At 40.5% G+C, this 16,142-nt stretch overlaps 1 protein-coding gene across 1 annotated transcript; it reads right to left on the reverse strand.

Moving 5' to 3' along the window:
• Positions 1-1,504: 1,504 nt before the first annotated feature.
• On the reverse strand, positions 1,505-16,056 carry LOC128354584 (adhesion G-protein coupled receptor G7-like). The gene is made up of 16 exons (XM_053314801.1): positions 15,977-16,056; positions 8,786-8,955; positions 7,891-7,995; positions 7,686-7,795; positions 7,282-7,422; positions 6,949-7,037; positions 6,455-6,603; positions 6,249-6,362; positions 5,742-5,929; positions 5,063-5,215; positions 4,283-4,395; positions 3,620-3,957; positions 3,129-3,210; positions 2,776-2,887; positions 2,568-2,648; positions 1,505-1,696 (listed from the first exon to the last, which is right to left on the reverse strand). The coding sequence occupies exons 1-16, from the start codon at positions 16,054-16,056 to the stop codon at positions 1,505-1,507; spliced, it is 2,217 nt and encodes a 738-aa protein (XP_053170776.1).
• Between the last annotated feature and the right edge of the window lie 86 nt (positions 16,057-16,142).

Raw genomic sequence — 16,142 nt, forward strand, 5'->3', positions numbered from 1 at the left:
TCCTCCTGCTGGCTGCTGCTCTCCACTACACCAAACTCCTTCAGAGGAAGAACAGGAACATGAACAGTGATGTGAATCAGCTGTGAGCAGCTCAGGTCTGCAGAGGAGCATCACTGAAACCTGATGACTCTCAGGTGAGTTCTGCAGCTTCTTCTTTCTGCTCTCTCAGTGGATTTATGGAGGTTTAATGGTGACAGACATCAGAGGTAATGAAGAGTGAGTCAACCTGAACCTAAAAATGTGTAATTCATGTCTGTGTTCAGGTTCAACAGAGTCAGGACTCAAAGAAGACAACATGAATCAAACTAACCTCAGCCCAAAAACATCTAATATCACAGAAACTATGAAAAGCATCAGAATTAGCTGCAGTGTATTAAAACACATCTGTGTTCATTTTTAACATCAACTCTTTATATTTTAAATTCTCATTGTGTGGATTGAAGCCACAGAATCAGGTTGACTGTTCCTCCTTCTGTCACTTGGGGGCGCCAACACTCAGAAATAAAGAGATGGAGCTCATTAAAAGCAGTTTTTAATTAAAGTGACTCAGCTGTGCAACCCTGATCCACCAGGCTCCTGAATCATCCTCATACATCACAACGGGTTTATTACAATATACAAAAGCATCACATAGTGGAGATTTTTCTAAAACAGGATATTATCAGTAAAATAAGACGTACAAATATATATGTCCGAATAAAATCTGATAATGTAAAGCCCAAATGTGTGTAAGTTACTTCCGCATTGGCTTCTTTTCAGAGGACCGGAGCTCCCCGCCTGGTACCAAGTAGTATCGAAACATCTCCCACGGCTCTTTGTATGGACTTGTGCGCAGCCGATCAACACAAGCGTTCTTGGATTTAAGGCAACATGATTGGTATCAATGATGTTGCCCTAACGATGATACTTTAAACATGGTGAAGCAGCTTTTAGCTGTTATGCTGCACACAACTGGACCAGCACAACTGAAATCAGCCCCAACAGTGAACACTTTTAAATCCAGGTGGAGCTCTTTCAAAGCACTTTACATTTTAATCTTTCATTTGCACTCTATGTCCTATTAATGATTTTAAAGCTAATTATTATTTTATGCTGTGATCATTTTTATTTATGTCTTTCAATTTTTCTGTACTTTGTTTTTATTATGGGGGGGGGGGTTAATTGTATGTTTTAAGTATCCCAAATTACATGTTTTTTTGTTTTATGTAAAGCACATTGAGTTGCCATTGTGTATGAAATGCGCTATATAAATAAAACTGCCTTGCCTTTAAGGGTACTTGGATTGGTGCTGGTATTGAAATTGTTTAAGCGCCCTAACACTAACATAGCACCTCAACGTTCTGGTGATATGCTGCTCCCAGCTGTTCTGGAGTATGAATTATATTTTTGACCATACTGCACCTTTTAAAACAAGACAGAAAACAAAGAAATACTGCAGTTCAGTAATCTGATCTTGGTGATCTTCTTCAGTTATAACTATAATCAGTTGGGATGTATTTCCACTCTAAAGGGTTTCGCTGGCGGTGTGACGGTCTCTGTAGGTCTCGGAGTTGGTGGACTTGCCCCGGTGCTTCCACAGGCCGTACTTTGTGTTGTGGAGCTGTATGTTGACAGACGAGACGAACTTAGCAGATTTTGACATGCGGTCTCTGAAAGTCCTCGTTCTGGCTGTGAACAGCAAGAAAATCAGAAACCCCTGAAGAAGAAGAAGAAGAAGAAGAAGACAAGAACATGAGCTTCAGTTTTCCTTCTTTGTTTGTTGAGCTGTGTAACTGTCAGGGACTTTTCCATTATACAGTTCTAGCACTAATCGGCTCGACCCGACTCTGTTATTTTGGCTCCTCCATCAGGGATAGTACCTGGTACCTGCTGCTCCTCCATCAGGATAGTACCTGGTACCTGCTGCTCCATCAGGGATAGTACCTGGTACCTGCTCCTCCATCAGGGATAGTACCTGGTACCTGCTGCTCCATCATGGATAGTACCTGGTACCTGCTCCTCCATCAGGGATAGTACCTGGTACCTGCTCCTCCATCAGGGATAGTACCTGGTACCTGCTCCTCCATCAGGGATAGTACCTGGTACCTGCTCTGCCGAGGTTCCAAGAGAGCTGAGCTGATACTAAAATGTGATGTCGACAGACTGCTGGCCACTGCTCGTCGTCGCTGGAAGAGTAGTGAGCGAGACGGTCGACACAAGAATCAAACCCACCACTTTTAAATACTGGCAACAGTGTTACAGCGATTGGTTTCTCTTCTCTTGCTTTGTGTGTGACAGAAAGACACATACAGCAGCAAGTACACATCGCCTCCATGTCCTCTGTTGTTCATGTGTTTGTGTCACGTAGACAAAGACTTCACTGCAGTTCCGTGCAGCCGTGCTATGACCACCTTGAGTAGATACTAAGAAGTAATGGAGAACCACCTGGTACCAAAACCGAGTAGAGCCGAGTAGTGCTAGAACTGTATAATAGAAAAGCCCCAATACACACCTGTGTGGTCGTGCAGATGCAGAAGAAAATGCTGAATAACAGATTTGCGTTTCCTCTTGTGGTGAGGACCAGGTACCCCAGAGTCCAGGACAGACCCAGTAACACCGCCAGGGACAAACTGGCGAGGAACGTCTTCCTCAAAGATATAGGGTTGGATCTGCACGGAACAAGAACCATGATTAATCTGTTTACTGTGAGAAACTAAAACTAAAGAATCCAGAAAATATTCACATTCACCTGTTTAGTGTGGGGTCTGTCCTGCATGTGGTCAGAGAGAAAAGTACCAGCAGGACCACGTTGTAGATCAGGATCAGACAAAACGGAAGCAGAAACCCCCAAAACATCGGCTTCCCAAAGTCAAACTGGTCGTCCTCGTTCAGAGCTGCAAGCCAGCAACTTAACAACGGAGAGAAGGAAGTAAAACATGAGAACTGACACGGAAACGGCTTTGAAAGACAGAGACAAAAAATATTAATCTGAAGGAAAAATTCACCATTAAAAGTCTTGAATATGAACGTTAGATGACTTGATACAGTGTATTTACATTCATGTTATACTGTGAGAATTGATTTAAAGAATCTAAACAAGAAAAACTTAAAGATGAATGAACAAAAGTAAAACTACACAGATAACCCACAATTCCTCCTGTCTGTATCCCAGAGGATTGTCGACCCTGTAGGTTGCTCCTAGTGTGATCGCCATGACAACGGCTGGGATTCCTGAGAGGAAACAGGAAATCAAAATAGCAATTAATATGCATTATACATGTGTGTGTATATATATATATATATATATATATATATATAATATACAACTTTGCTCAGCTACTTACTGCAGAAAGTCACTGAAACAATGATAATAAGGTCTAAAACAAGGGAGTATGGGAGACTGTCATCATCAAACATCTGGAGTCTTTAAATTAAGTGAATTCTGTGAATATTTGGGCTGGATATCAACTGAAGTGGCAGCTTGACTTTTGGCCTCCGTAGTTACTCCTGCACTCAGCTGACTCACCACTAGATGGCACTACAGCCTCACCACTGGTCTTTCAATGGTTTGAACAAACAGCCAAAGCTGTGTCCTGCTTTTAAATGCCGTGCCTGCTGACTCTATGAATGAATGTCGTACCCCATCCAGCAGCGACGCTGCCTGAGGTCCAGTGTGACGGCAGGTCAGGGCGTATCGTCCGGACCAGCAGCATCACCTGCGTGCCGTAAATGGCGTTCCACATGAAGGTGGCGAGCAGGAAGAAATGGAGGAGAGCCGTCACCACTGTGCACGAGCCGCGATCTGGTGCCACGTATTTGTCAGACTCGGGGATTTCATTATTTTGGATGTCGGGTTCCTGCTCGGTGTTGTCGTTTCGGTTGGGGTTTTGGACTCCAGAGAGGAAGGTGATGATGAAGGCCAGCAGGCTGATACAGATGCAGAGCAGAGCCATCTTTGAGTTCTTGCGGTCATTGTTTCTGTTAAGAAAAGATTCAAAGGTGTAAAGAGTTTATTTAATGTGGAGCCAGAACACCAGAGACCACTTCCCCAGGTATTTCTTTAAACTTAACATAACTTCACTTTGACTTCCATTTTCCATTTCCCACCTTTTTTTATTCTAAATACATTTTTCTGTCAACCTTTAGACATCATTAGAGTTCATTCATACTCAAGTTAAAAAACTTATAAGTCAAAACTTACTGCAACATACTGATTGTAAAGGAAATGCTAAGCTAAGGCTTACTTCAACAACCAGTAAAATAATAAAATATTTATATGTATATATATGAAACAGGATCTTACATCTCTCTACCGTGATGAATGATCGTAACCACCAAACCGAAAATAGATAAGGAGAGTCCAACGATGGAAAGCGTACTGAGGTGCTCTGCATACTCGTGTTCCTCTCTAACAGACTGAAACAGAAAGAAACATTTTAACATTTAATTTTACATTTGGTATGTGATGCAAATACACATTTTTATTTTAATGTAGCTTCGCGTCTACTTTCTCTTCTTTTATCGTATTCCTGTTCTGGGCTGTTATTTTGGAGCCTGGGCTTTAAAACTGTAGTTGCTTGTTTCTTCCACCAGATGGCGCCATTTAGCTGTATTTAGCCTATGGGAGACTACAATGCAGTGTTCCTCGGTCCTGCTCGTCCTGTATTAAGCACAGCAGACCAAAATGACCTGGATGTGTTGGTGTGGGTGTCAGAGTGTGGTGTGTATGTGTGTATTGAAAAATTAATGTGTGTGTGTACACACATGTGTGTATGTGCAGCTATAAATAGATCATTTATATTGTCTTGCAGGTCTGCATTTATTGCATTATCTCACACACACACATCATTGACATATCCCAGACGGTGATAATGCCCTCCCAAATAATTCACTTTGCATTCGGACATTAGGACTGATGTTAGAAACTAATATTAAATTAATATTTTATGGCTGTCTTTTAGCGCAGACATTTTTGTCCCTAATGATCTCCATGTATCACTTTTTGAAGTGAGGCACAAGGGTTTGGTTGGTTATGTTTGAGCAGTTTTGAGTGAAACTGGCCGTGCAGATGTGTCCTCTTTACCCAGAGAGCAGCGAAGTTGGTGGTGTGGTTGCAGACGCATCGCAGGGCGCCGCCTGAAGTGTTTTGTTTGAAGCAGCCGGCGGTGCTCCAGTCCTCCAGAGTGTAGTTCCAAAACACGCAGGCGAAGTCGTGCAGCAACGTGATGTTCAACCCCTGAAACAGCAGCAGATATCATATCAACCCACAACATTCATTTTTTTACAGTAGCAAAACTTTAAGGAACATCAGCGCCTGTGAGGGAAAAATCTGAATAAAAATAGCAATAGAAACAGATTCATGTTTTATTTGATCTGGAGCCGCAGTGGTTTCTTATCACACTGATAAAGATTCATTAACTTTTGTTTATGAGTGGCGGTATTTACTGTGACTGTTAGCCCTTCTCACCCTGACTATCAGCTTATCTATGCAACAAACACCATCATAAAGTTCACAGATGACCTGACCTGTTTGATACTCCACTAATAATCTCAACCTGAACAACAAGAGTGGAGTCACCAGGAGATTTTAGTGGACTTTTGGGAAGAAGAGGATTGGTTCCAGTTGTAAACATCACTGAAGACCTTGGCATCACATTCATCCATTTTTTAAATTAGTTTTATACGAGAGATTAAAGAAGCAGAACAAATGACAGCTCAGGTCTCAGGAGGTTAAACATCCACATGAAAACAGACGTTCTTACTGTTGGTCTGAACTGCATCTCGATGTGTTGTGGTACCACGCTGCGCTCCTGACCTCTGACACTGGCCGACAGGACCCTGATGGAGGTCCGTCGCTTCCTGTAGACCCTCGACCGGAAGAAATGGTCGTTCTGGTAGAGGACGAAGCCGAGCGAGACGTTTGTCGGCATCTGGCGACTACTGACATCTTCTTCAGACATGACAGACAGAAAGCAAGAGCTTTATTTGAGCAGAGAAAAATGTATTTCTCTCTCTCTCTCTCAACCCCAACCGGTCGAGGCAGATGTTCTCCTACTCTGAGCCTGGTTCTGACTGAGGTTTCTTCCCATTAAAAGGGAGTCTTTCCTTGCCACTGTCGCCAAGTGCTGCTCATGTGGGATTGTTGGGTCTCTTTATATTAAATTTAAAGAGTACAGTCTAGCTGCTCTATGTGTCAACTGCCTTGAGATGACTTTTAAAGATTGATTGATTGATTCCTTTAACACCAGTTTGTCAAAGCAGAAACTCACCTGGTGGAAATCGTACGAGTATCAGGGCGTCGGCGATGACGCCGTTCTCCATCACAACTGATGACGTGTTGGTGTTCAGTTTAATTCGGTTGGCAACGAAACTTCCAGATAGTCCTGAACACACCAAGAAACAGAAGTTCCTTTTTTAAGAAATCAGCTATTCACAAATGTTGACATTAATACCAAAATCATCATCTGTCACTGACCTCTGAGCGACGTGAACTGGACTCCCTGAGTGTTCTCCGCAGGTAACCGAGCCGACTGGACCACCAGGTTGGGCTGAACCACCTCAGACTGAGAGGAGTTGGTGGTGGAGCTGAGGTTCTGAGAGAGCTCATCCAGAGTCCTCGTCAGACTGAACCAACAGAAACAAGTCAGCGTATACCTGCGACTCTGAGGATCCATCACATAACGAACATTCATCGTTCTTTACTTTTTAACAGTTGTGTTCAAACGTGATTCATTCAACAACAAAGAATAATAGAATTAACTTTAAAACATGACTTTAAGAATGAAAAGTATTGATAGCATTGATCCAGACCTGTATCAGATTTAAATAACTCTGATCTCTGATCTGAACTGAACCAAGGATTGAGGATTCATCCTCTGAGGAACATGAATCTGATTCTATCCATCAGACAGTTGCTGAGATATTTCAGTGTGGACCATCCATAGAGAGAGTTGATGATATGATTTTTACCCCAGAGTAGTGTTGTTTTCCTCGGTGTTGCTCGACACGCTGGCGTTCAGCAGCTGGCTGACTGTGGCTACTGCTGCCACCCTGACGCTCTGCAATGCAACACAGGACACACGGCTCAGCCATTACATCAACAAATGTCTGAAAGTCAAATACTGAAGCTTTTAGAGTGGGCTCTTTTTCATCAAACATCGTAGGTTTCTCAGATTTCTGCAAAATCCTTCAGTTTTGTTCATGAACTGGTGCCAGCATAGATGGGTGATGTTTAGCATCACTTCCACTGTTAAAGTTAAAGGTTAACTGAGCCAGGAGTTCTGTTTAAGTGATGTTTGGTACCTCAGTGGCGTTGGGAGACAGAAGCAGCGTGTTGGCGATCTGAGCTGCTGCTGTCACATCTTCAGACGTCAGCTCTTCAGGGTTAGACGTCAGGATTTGAGCGCTGGCTGCCAGCCTCTCGAAATCAGCCGGGCTGCTCAGCTGAAAATATGACAGATATCTGTTTGTATTTCATATTTCCTACATTCATACCCATATATACAATCTGAAAATACAAATATAATGATGTAAGAAAAGGGTTGACCTGTTAAAGGGTTAATGGCACTCTCCAATCTCCATCTCCTATGTGTGATTGTTAACATGTCACCATATTTATTTCTAACCCTGTTAAACATTCGTGTGTGGTGACAGCTGAGAACGACCAATCAGCTGTTTTCATGGTTTTGAAGGTAGTTAATTCTCACATTTTGTTTTAGGTCATTGAGCGTTAGGCCGCAGGTGAAGATCTCTGGACGGCTGAAAGTCGCTTCTCCGTTCTGGATGGAGCATCTGGTGGAGGCCTTTGGTTTGCCAGCTGGATGAAAGTGGTGGAAGTTGGAAGAGTTAGATCTGTTTAATGTTGGACTGATGAGAAATGGATTGATACCTTGATGGATGTTAGAAACTCACCACTGCTCGTTTCACCATCACATTTTTCCTCAGAATATGCAAACCAGCCGATGGGTGTTTGCGGGAAATTAAATCCACCCAACGTCTGACTGTTGCAGAAATTTCCTAAGAGGACAAATTTAACAAAAGATTAGTTGTGCTTCTGAAGGTTTGTTTGATTTGGAAATGATAAGTTGGAAAACGACATGTAAAGGTGTTCAGAGAGAAAGACACTGAATAAAGTCAATGGAAGGACACGTGTGGGTTCAGTGTGGGTCTGTGGCACAGAGCCTTTAATGGTAATAGTCAGACTTCTCACATGATCATTAACCTGTCCTGATTTTAACTGTGTGTCATGATAGTCATAAATTCAAACCATAAAATCCTGAACTTTTCAACTTATACTGCTGACTGGTTAATGTATTATCTAATCACACATACTGTTGCAGGTATTTATTTGACCTTACATTCTGTTCAGGGTAAAATCTGACCCATTTTTATATTTGGGAGCTTTAAAAACACCATATATACATTTCTATTTTTCTTCATGTGACCCATAGTATTAAAATATAGTAATAAAGTGCTTTTTTTATTTTGTTTTTGCAGCTGATACACATTTTATATGTGCAAATCTGACCTGTGTTTATTTTCCAATAAAATCAAAAATCAGCTTTTATATATTCTTCATATTCTATAAAATGTTCTCCTGGACCTTCAAATAGTGATTGTGTATAGAATATAAGTATAAGTCAGAAGAATTTGCATTAATGATTGCAGTTGCAGTTACAAAGTAAAGACTGATTAATGTGTATTTGACAGTTAAAAAAAGGGGACTAATTATTCTAAAGATCCCCTATCAGCTATCAGCTGTCAGCTGTAAAAACTGTCTTGTTAGCTGCTGCTGCATCTGACTCACCTTCTGTGCACGTCTCTCCAGTCCAGTCATCAGGACAGATGCAGACACCCTCCACGTCTATCCCCCCATTTTTACAATCCAGAGCAGTAGTAGTTGAGGGAGTAGTAGTAGCAATAGTAGTAGTAGTAGCAATAGTTGTTGTATGTCCAGTAGGACTAGTAGGTCCAGGACTAGTAGCGTCAGAAATTGTCGTGGTTTCATAAGGTCTACTAGTAAGTGTACCAGTAGGAGTGGTAGGTAGTGGTACAGTAGTGGGAGTAGAGTTTGGGAAGTCAGTATTGCTGCTGGTCACGTGAGTTGTTGGTGTTTGTGGTTCTGTTGTGGAGGGGGCTGTGAGGAGACAGATGCAGTAATTATTACAATAAGGAGTTTATAGGAAAGAGTTGTTGATGTGTCTGAATACTACTACTACTGTAAAGGTTCAACTAGAAATTCATTCACATTCATATGTATATATAGAGAGAGAGTATCAATACTAGCTCGGCCGCTACCTCAGTTAACTGGTAAAACAGACAGACAGGTAGAATTAGCCAATCACAAAAAAGTAGCTCAGTTTCTGCCCAGCGACAGGTTGCTAAGGGCAGCTAAGGCCCTATGGTTGCTAAGGGCAGCTAAGGCCCTATGGTTGCTAAGGGCAGCTAAGGCCCTATGGTTGCTAAGGGCAGCTAAGACCCTGCGGTTGCTACGGCGATTTGAGAATCTGCTTGGAAAAAAATCTCAAAATTCTGAAGAATTTGAAGAATTTGTTGATGGGGCTGTGAACAATAAAAAAGAAACACACTGATACAAAATAAATCCTGATGAGAGAAATAAAATGTTCTTTTATCTGACTGGCTGCTTAAAAAATGATGGCAACATTTAATGATTCTTATTTCTAAAAACAGTAAATGGACACTTCACAATGATTAGTTAGACCAAATATCAGATTATTAAAATATCAGCTATAGTCAGAAATATGTGAAAACTTTCCTTTGACCTCCAGAAACATGAAGAAACATTTTCATGACTTTCAGTAGAAACTCACCATCTGTGACGATGATCCAAAACTCCTGGTATGGATATATAATGAGATTGTTTTGAAAGCCACACCCATAATTTCCAGTGTCAGATTTGATCAGATGTGTGATGGTCACATACAGATCACTTCCTGTAAGTGTGGTTTCATACATAATGCTGTATCTGCCGTTTTGTTCACTGGCAGCAGTCGTTGAAATAAGAGGTTCATTACATTGGTTCTTACAGAAGTGCCTCGTGCTTCCAGTCGTGGTAAAGATACATTGAACTGTGATATTTTGTCCTTCAGTTTTTGTAAAAGTTTCTGCATTGATGAGACCAATGTTTCCATCCGGCAGCCCTGCTGGAAAAGAAAATCTATGGTCAATATTTCACATTTACACTGATCCAGAATCACACTGGGAGCTGCCCAGTTCAACCAGTCTGTGGTTTGATTTGATTTAGTCTCTGACAGGAAGGACTCGATGGATGCAGCATAAATTCTCATATTTTTCCAATGATCTGATTTGATCTTTGTCCCCATTAATTTATCTTATTCTATGCTGTCTTTTATTTCCCTAGATGTCTTTTTGTATTATAAGTATTAAGTATTATACTTTTTTTCAAAAAAAACATTTTTCTTGATGCCTTTTATGTTTTATCTAAAGCACATTGAATTGCTTGTTGTTGAAATGTGTTATAAAAAATAAACTTTCCTTCTATTTCAGCAACATAATACACTTCCACTAACTTTAGATCTCATATTGTAGTAAAACTTTCTCTTTTGTTTTGAAACAGATGATTTTATTCATTGCTGCTAATTGCACGTCAAACATTCACTATTGTTGAAAACTTTAAAGAATCACTATCATTAGAAAACAAATAGGTAAATTATTTTTCAGTGTTTCTCCACGTGACGAGAAATTGTTTACTGGTTGTTTTTCTCATCTCTACAAAGGGGAACTGAATGGTTCAACGAATCAAAACTAAATTAAGGTTATTTTTTACTGCTTCTCACACTCTAGCTAACTGCCGCTTCCACTCTAACTTTGAAGAAAAGGTGATTTCCACTCCTCATTTGACTGCTCATAGTTTGAAAAGTTTACATTTTATGGAAAACTGGTATTTTTCCAGAGAGCACAAGTTTTCCTCCGTTTTAAAGTTTGAATCACGTTTCTACGTGCACGTATGAGCGAGCTACGTGACTCTGAAAAAAGGTGAAAAAAGTTGAAATTTTGGGGGTTTTCAAAAAAATCCGATTCATTTCCAACGGAGAAATCTCCTGTTTTTTTTGGGAATAACTTTGGGAAAAATTGGAATTTCAACACCAAAAGTCATAGCACCTCTTTCCCGATCGAGCCGCACGTTTTGATGTATATATTGTCGGGGTTTTCTTAGAGCTGCGGGACGAGTTACGCGCCGTAAAATGGCGGAAGAAGCGGAAGAATAAGTAGTCTCTGCCCCGAGGCACTCCTCTCCAGCTTTAATGGACTGGAGCCTCGGAGCTAGAACCCTGGGCACTAACTAGAGTCAACGTAAAGCCTTTCTAATGTTACTGAAATACAGCAATCAGCAATCATCAACATAGAACTAAAAAATATATATATATAGACTAACACATGCACATTTTATTTGACCCTCGTCCCAGCCTCATAGTAATATAATAATAATACTAGAAAATTCCAGGGAAATTTTGAGTACCACGGGGCTACTGCCGGGACGAGTACATGATTTATTTTTTTCCTCATGAATGTACTTTATTCTCAACTTAATATCCCTGAAAATATTAAGTAATGATTATTATCATATTTAAGCATAAATAATATTTATTTAAACTTATTAATTAAAGTCTACTTCATTTTTTCCACTGACAGGAACATCACTGTTATGAAATTATTAAGTAAATCTTCAAATCATTTATAGAGTAGATTTTATTATACTTTTTATTTTAAATTACTTGGTTGTATGAAATTATATTATGTACATTTTGTTCATCTTCTACTGATAAATGTTGAATCTTTTTATATACCAGAAATCATATAACAAATAAACATGAATTAATCACTCCATTCAAATGAATTAGTGAAATTAATGAATTCAGTTAACTGGCAAAACAGACAGGTAGAATTAGCCAATCACAAAAAAGCAGCTCAGTTTCTGCCCAGCAACAGGTTGTCAAGGTCAGCTAAGGCCCTGCGGTTGCTACGGCGATTTGAGAATCTGCTTGGAAAAAATTCTGAAAATTCTGAAGAATTTGGCTTCTGACAAGGTCCCGAACAATTGCAAACTGTGAGAAAACCGTAACTCCTGTCCAAAAACCGAAAACACGGTGAGAGACATAGAAGCCGGCAGATTCTGACAGTGTTTATTTTATTCACATATTCCTTAAAATGAGCGAGTAAGCTCAGTGTGAACACAGAGTGAGATTCTTCTGGAAAAAAAAGACGATTACATTAGGCTGAATGGGGAGCGAGACAGGTGTTGCTGCCGGTCTCGGCCCCCCCGTTTAAATTTTGTGCAGTCCCCGCCTGTCAATGTCACATTTTATGAATCACAACACCTATGTCTACATTTTGACAAAAAATTATTTGTCTCCTTTTTACGGTTTGGCCGTGAGCTCGAGTTAAAAATAAAAATATGGTTATTTTTTTCTGCTTCTCACACTCAAGCTAACTGCCGCTTCCACTCTAACGTTGAAGAAAAAGTGATTTCCACTCCTCGTTTGACTGCTCATAGTTTGACAAGTTTACATTTTATGGAAAACTGTTCTGTATTTTTCCAGAGAGGACAAGTTTTCCTCCGTTTTAAAGTTTGAATCACGTTTCTACGTGAACGTATGAGCGAGCTAGGTGACTCTGAACAGAGAAATCTCCCGGGTTTTTGGGAATAACTTTGGGAAATTGGAATTTCAACACCAAAAGTCGTAGCACCTCTTTCCCGATCGAGCCGCACGTTTTGATGTATATATTGTCGGGGTTTTCTCAAAGCTGCGGGAGGAGTTACGCGCCGAAAAACGGCGGAAGAATAAGGCGGAATAATATTAAGTATGGAGAAGATTAATAGTTGCCTCGGGGCTTCGCCACAAGGCACTCCTCTCCAGCTTCTGGAGTGGAGTGCCTCGGAGCTAGAACCCGTGGCACTAATAATACAGTTGAACTTAAATCAGAAACGTTTCCTCTTTGAACGTTTGAAGTACGAAGCCTCAGGAGTCCAGAAACGATCAATAACTTCTGTATTGATCCAATGCATCGTGTATCATAACATCAAGAGGAAATGAATCGTCTCGTTACTGTTGTACTGTGCAGATAATAACCCAACACACACACATTTGTCTCTTCATGTTAAAGTTTTCTTACCCAAAGTGAGAAGGAGCAGAAACCAGAAGTCCATGTTAATGCAGATCAGAGACGGTCCAGTTTGAGCTGAGCTGTGCTGCACAGGAGGAAGTGTTGCTGTGATAATATTCAGCTGGGATCTATAAAGGACTGATGGTGAAATCATAAAAGTCAACACAGCAGCTTAAAGGTCATCAGCTATTTGAAACAATGCTCTGGAGGTTTGTTTACTTTGCATAAACATAACTGAGCTGTGTGAATCTGACTTGTTGGTATTTTTACCATATTATCATCATCAATAACCATCCATTGATAGATTGATAGATTGATTGATTGATTGATCGGACCCTAACCCATTATAATCTGTAGATGCTCATCAGACAAAACAGTTGGAAGTCGGAGCTGGGAAACGATTTCACACCCCAGTTTGAATCATTCCACTTGAGATGTCAGTAAACCATTGTAGCCACGTTAACCATTGATAGAAATACCAATACAATGTCCAACCAGTGCTGTTTGTACCTCTGATTTAATGCTAATACACAAGTTATTACTGCCACACTTTGTCCTAATTTTGATTCCAGCTTCTTAAATGTGAATATGTTCTGGTTTGTTTGCTTCTTGATGACGTCATGTTGGACTTTGGGAAACACTGATCATCAATTTTCACCATTTTCTGACATTTTATAGACAAAAACTAAATGATATATAACAAATGTAGAAATGATTACAAACTTCCTTTCTGTAATGTTTAATAGCTTCTCTTTGAGGGTTTTTTGTGTGATCATTTCTAACTTTTCATATAAATCTATACAGAAATAGAAGTATACATTTTTAAGAATAGTATGTGATGAACATCAACATTTAAAGACTTTGCTGATTAAGGATGAGATCATGAGAAAAAAGGTTATTTTAAATGTTGCCTGAATCTGCAGAAACTAAACCCACACTCACTGATCAACTGATTGGCAGAAAAAGAAACACAGTTCGGACCATTAAAATACTAGTTTTAGTCTATAGATACACCGTTCAGACCACTAATGAGCAGTTTGAACCACTGATCAGGACAATATAAAGTGAAGTAAAGCATAAAAGCAGCAGAAGTTATTAATGAAATATATAAACCCTTATGCAGAATAGAGTGTTTGAATGTGAGATCCTGCAGGGTTAGAGCTCCTCCTGCTGGCTGCTGCTCTCCACTACACCAAACTCCTTCAGAGGAAGAACAGGAACATGAACAGTGATGTGAATCAGCTGTGAGCAGCTCAGGTCTGCAGAGGAGCATCACTGAAACCTGATGACTCTCAGGTGAGTTCTGCAGCTTCTTCTTTCTGCTCTCTCAGTGGATTTATGGAGGTTTAATGGTGACAGACATCAGAGGTAATGAAGAGTGAGTCAACCTGAACCTAAAAATGTGTAATTCATGTCTGTGTTCAGATTCAACAGAGTCGGGACTCAAAGAAGACAACATGAATCAAACTAACCTCAGCCCAAAAACATCTAACATCAAACATCCCAACATTTATTCACAAAAACTATGAAAAGCATCAGAATTAGCTGCAGTGTATTAAAACACTTCTGTATTCATTTTAACATCAACTCTTTAATTTAAAAACTGCTTTTAATGAGCTCCATCTCTTTATTTCTGAGTGTTGGCGCCCCCAAGTGACAGAAGGAGGAACAGTCAACCTGATTCTGTGGCTTCAATCCACACAATGAGAATTTAAAATATAAAGTGACTCAGCTGTAGCAGGCTCATGAATCCTTTATTTTTTAATTTCAGTCACATGAACTCATGTAAATGAAGACTAACAAAGCAAATAATCACATTTCTCCGCTCAGTGTCGCTCATCTCCACCACATCTACTAACAAGCCAAAAGGGAAACAAACCAAACAAACAAAATATAAATAAATAAATAAAGCAGTTTGACCGAAAAGGAATAGGCTGAAGCATAAGCACCTATCCTTCTTTCATTAATTATTCAATAGTTTCCAATGTGTATAATCATCATCATACATCAAAGCTGTTTTATTATCTACAATATACAAATAATACAACTATACAAAAATATTCCAAGTGAAGATTTTTCTAAAACAGAATATTATCAGTAAAATAAGATGTAGAAATATCAGTATATGTCAAATATATAAATAAAGGAAGTAAAGTGCAAAACAGAAAATATATCTGACCAAAGAAAGTAACTTGTTCTTTAATATATGAGGAAAAAAGTCAGCAACTTATCAAAAGAAGAAACTTCAGAAACTTAAAACTTTTGTTATTTCTGAATAAAAAAGCTTTTTTTAAATTATTCGGATCTTAAATCTTTCATGTTTACATTTATAAGATATTTAACATTGTTGTACAGTACCGTCCTCTTCCTCTTATCCTGGTCGGGTCTCGGGGGGAGCAGCCTAAGCAGGAAGACCAGACTTCCCTCTCCCCAGCCACTTCGTCCTCTTCCCGGGGGATCCCGAGGCGTTCCCAGGCCAGCCGAGAGACATAGTCTCTCCAGCGTGTCCTGGGTCTCCTCACCTCGGCGACCTCAGCCCCAGAGAAAGGAGAGCCCACACCCGAGTCCCCCGGCCCTGCTTCCTTATCAGAAGGCGTGTCGTGGGATTGAGGAGGTCTTCGAAGTATTCCTTCCACCGATCCACAACTTCCCGAGTCGAGGTCAGCAGCGCACCGTCTCCACGGTACACAGTGTTGATGGTGCACTGCTTCCCCCTCCTGAGACGCCGGATGGTGGTCCAGAACCTCTTCGAAGCCGTCTGGAAGTCGTTTTCCATGGCCTCGCCTTAACTTTTTGCCTCAGTGACCGCCGCAGCTGCACTCCACTTCTTCAGCTTGACGGCTTCCCTTACCGCTTGTGTCCCCCAGCGGGTTCGACCACCTTGCGACCACTTCTCCAGTCGGCCACCTTAACAATGGAGGCACGGAACATGGCCCACTCGGACTCAATGTCCCCCGCCTCCCCCGGTACGTGGTCGAAGCTCTCCCGGAGGTGGGAGTTGAAACTCTCTCTGACAG

Source organism: Scomber japonicus, chromosome 24, assembly GCF_027409825.1.
Source record: "Scomber japonicus isolate fScoJap1 chromosome 24, fScoJap1.pri, whole genome shotgun sequence".
In the NCBI taxonomy this organism is placed as follows: Eukaryota; Metazoa; Chordata; class Actinopteri; order Scombriformes; family Scombridae; genus Scomber; species Scomber japonicus.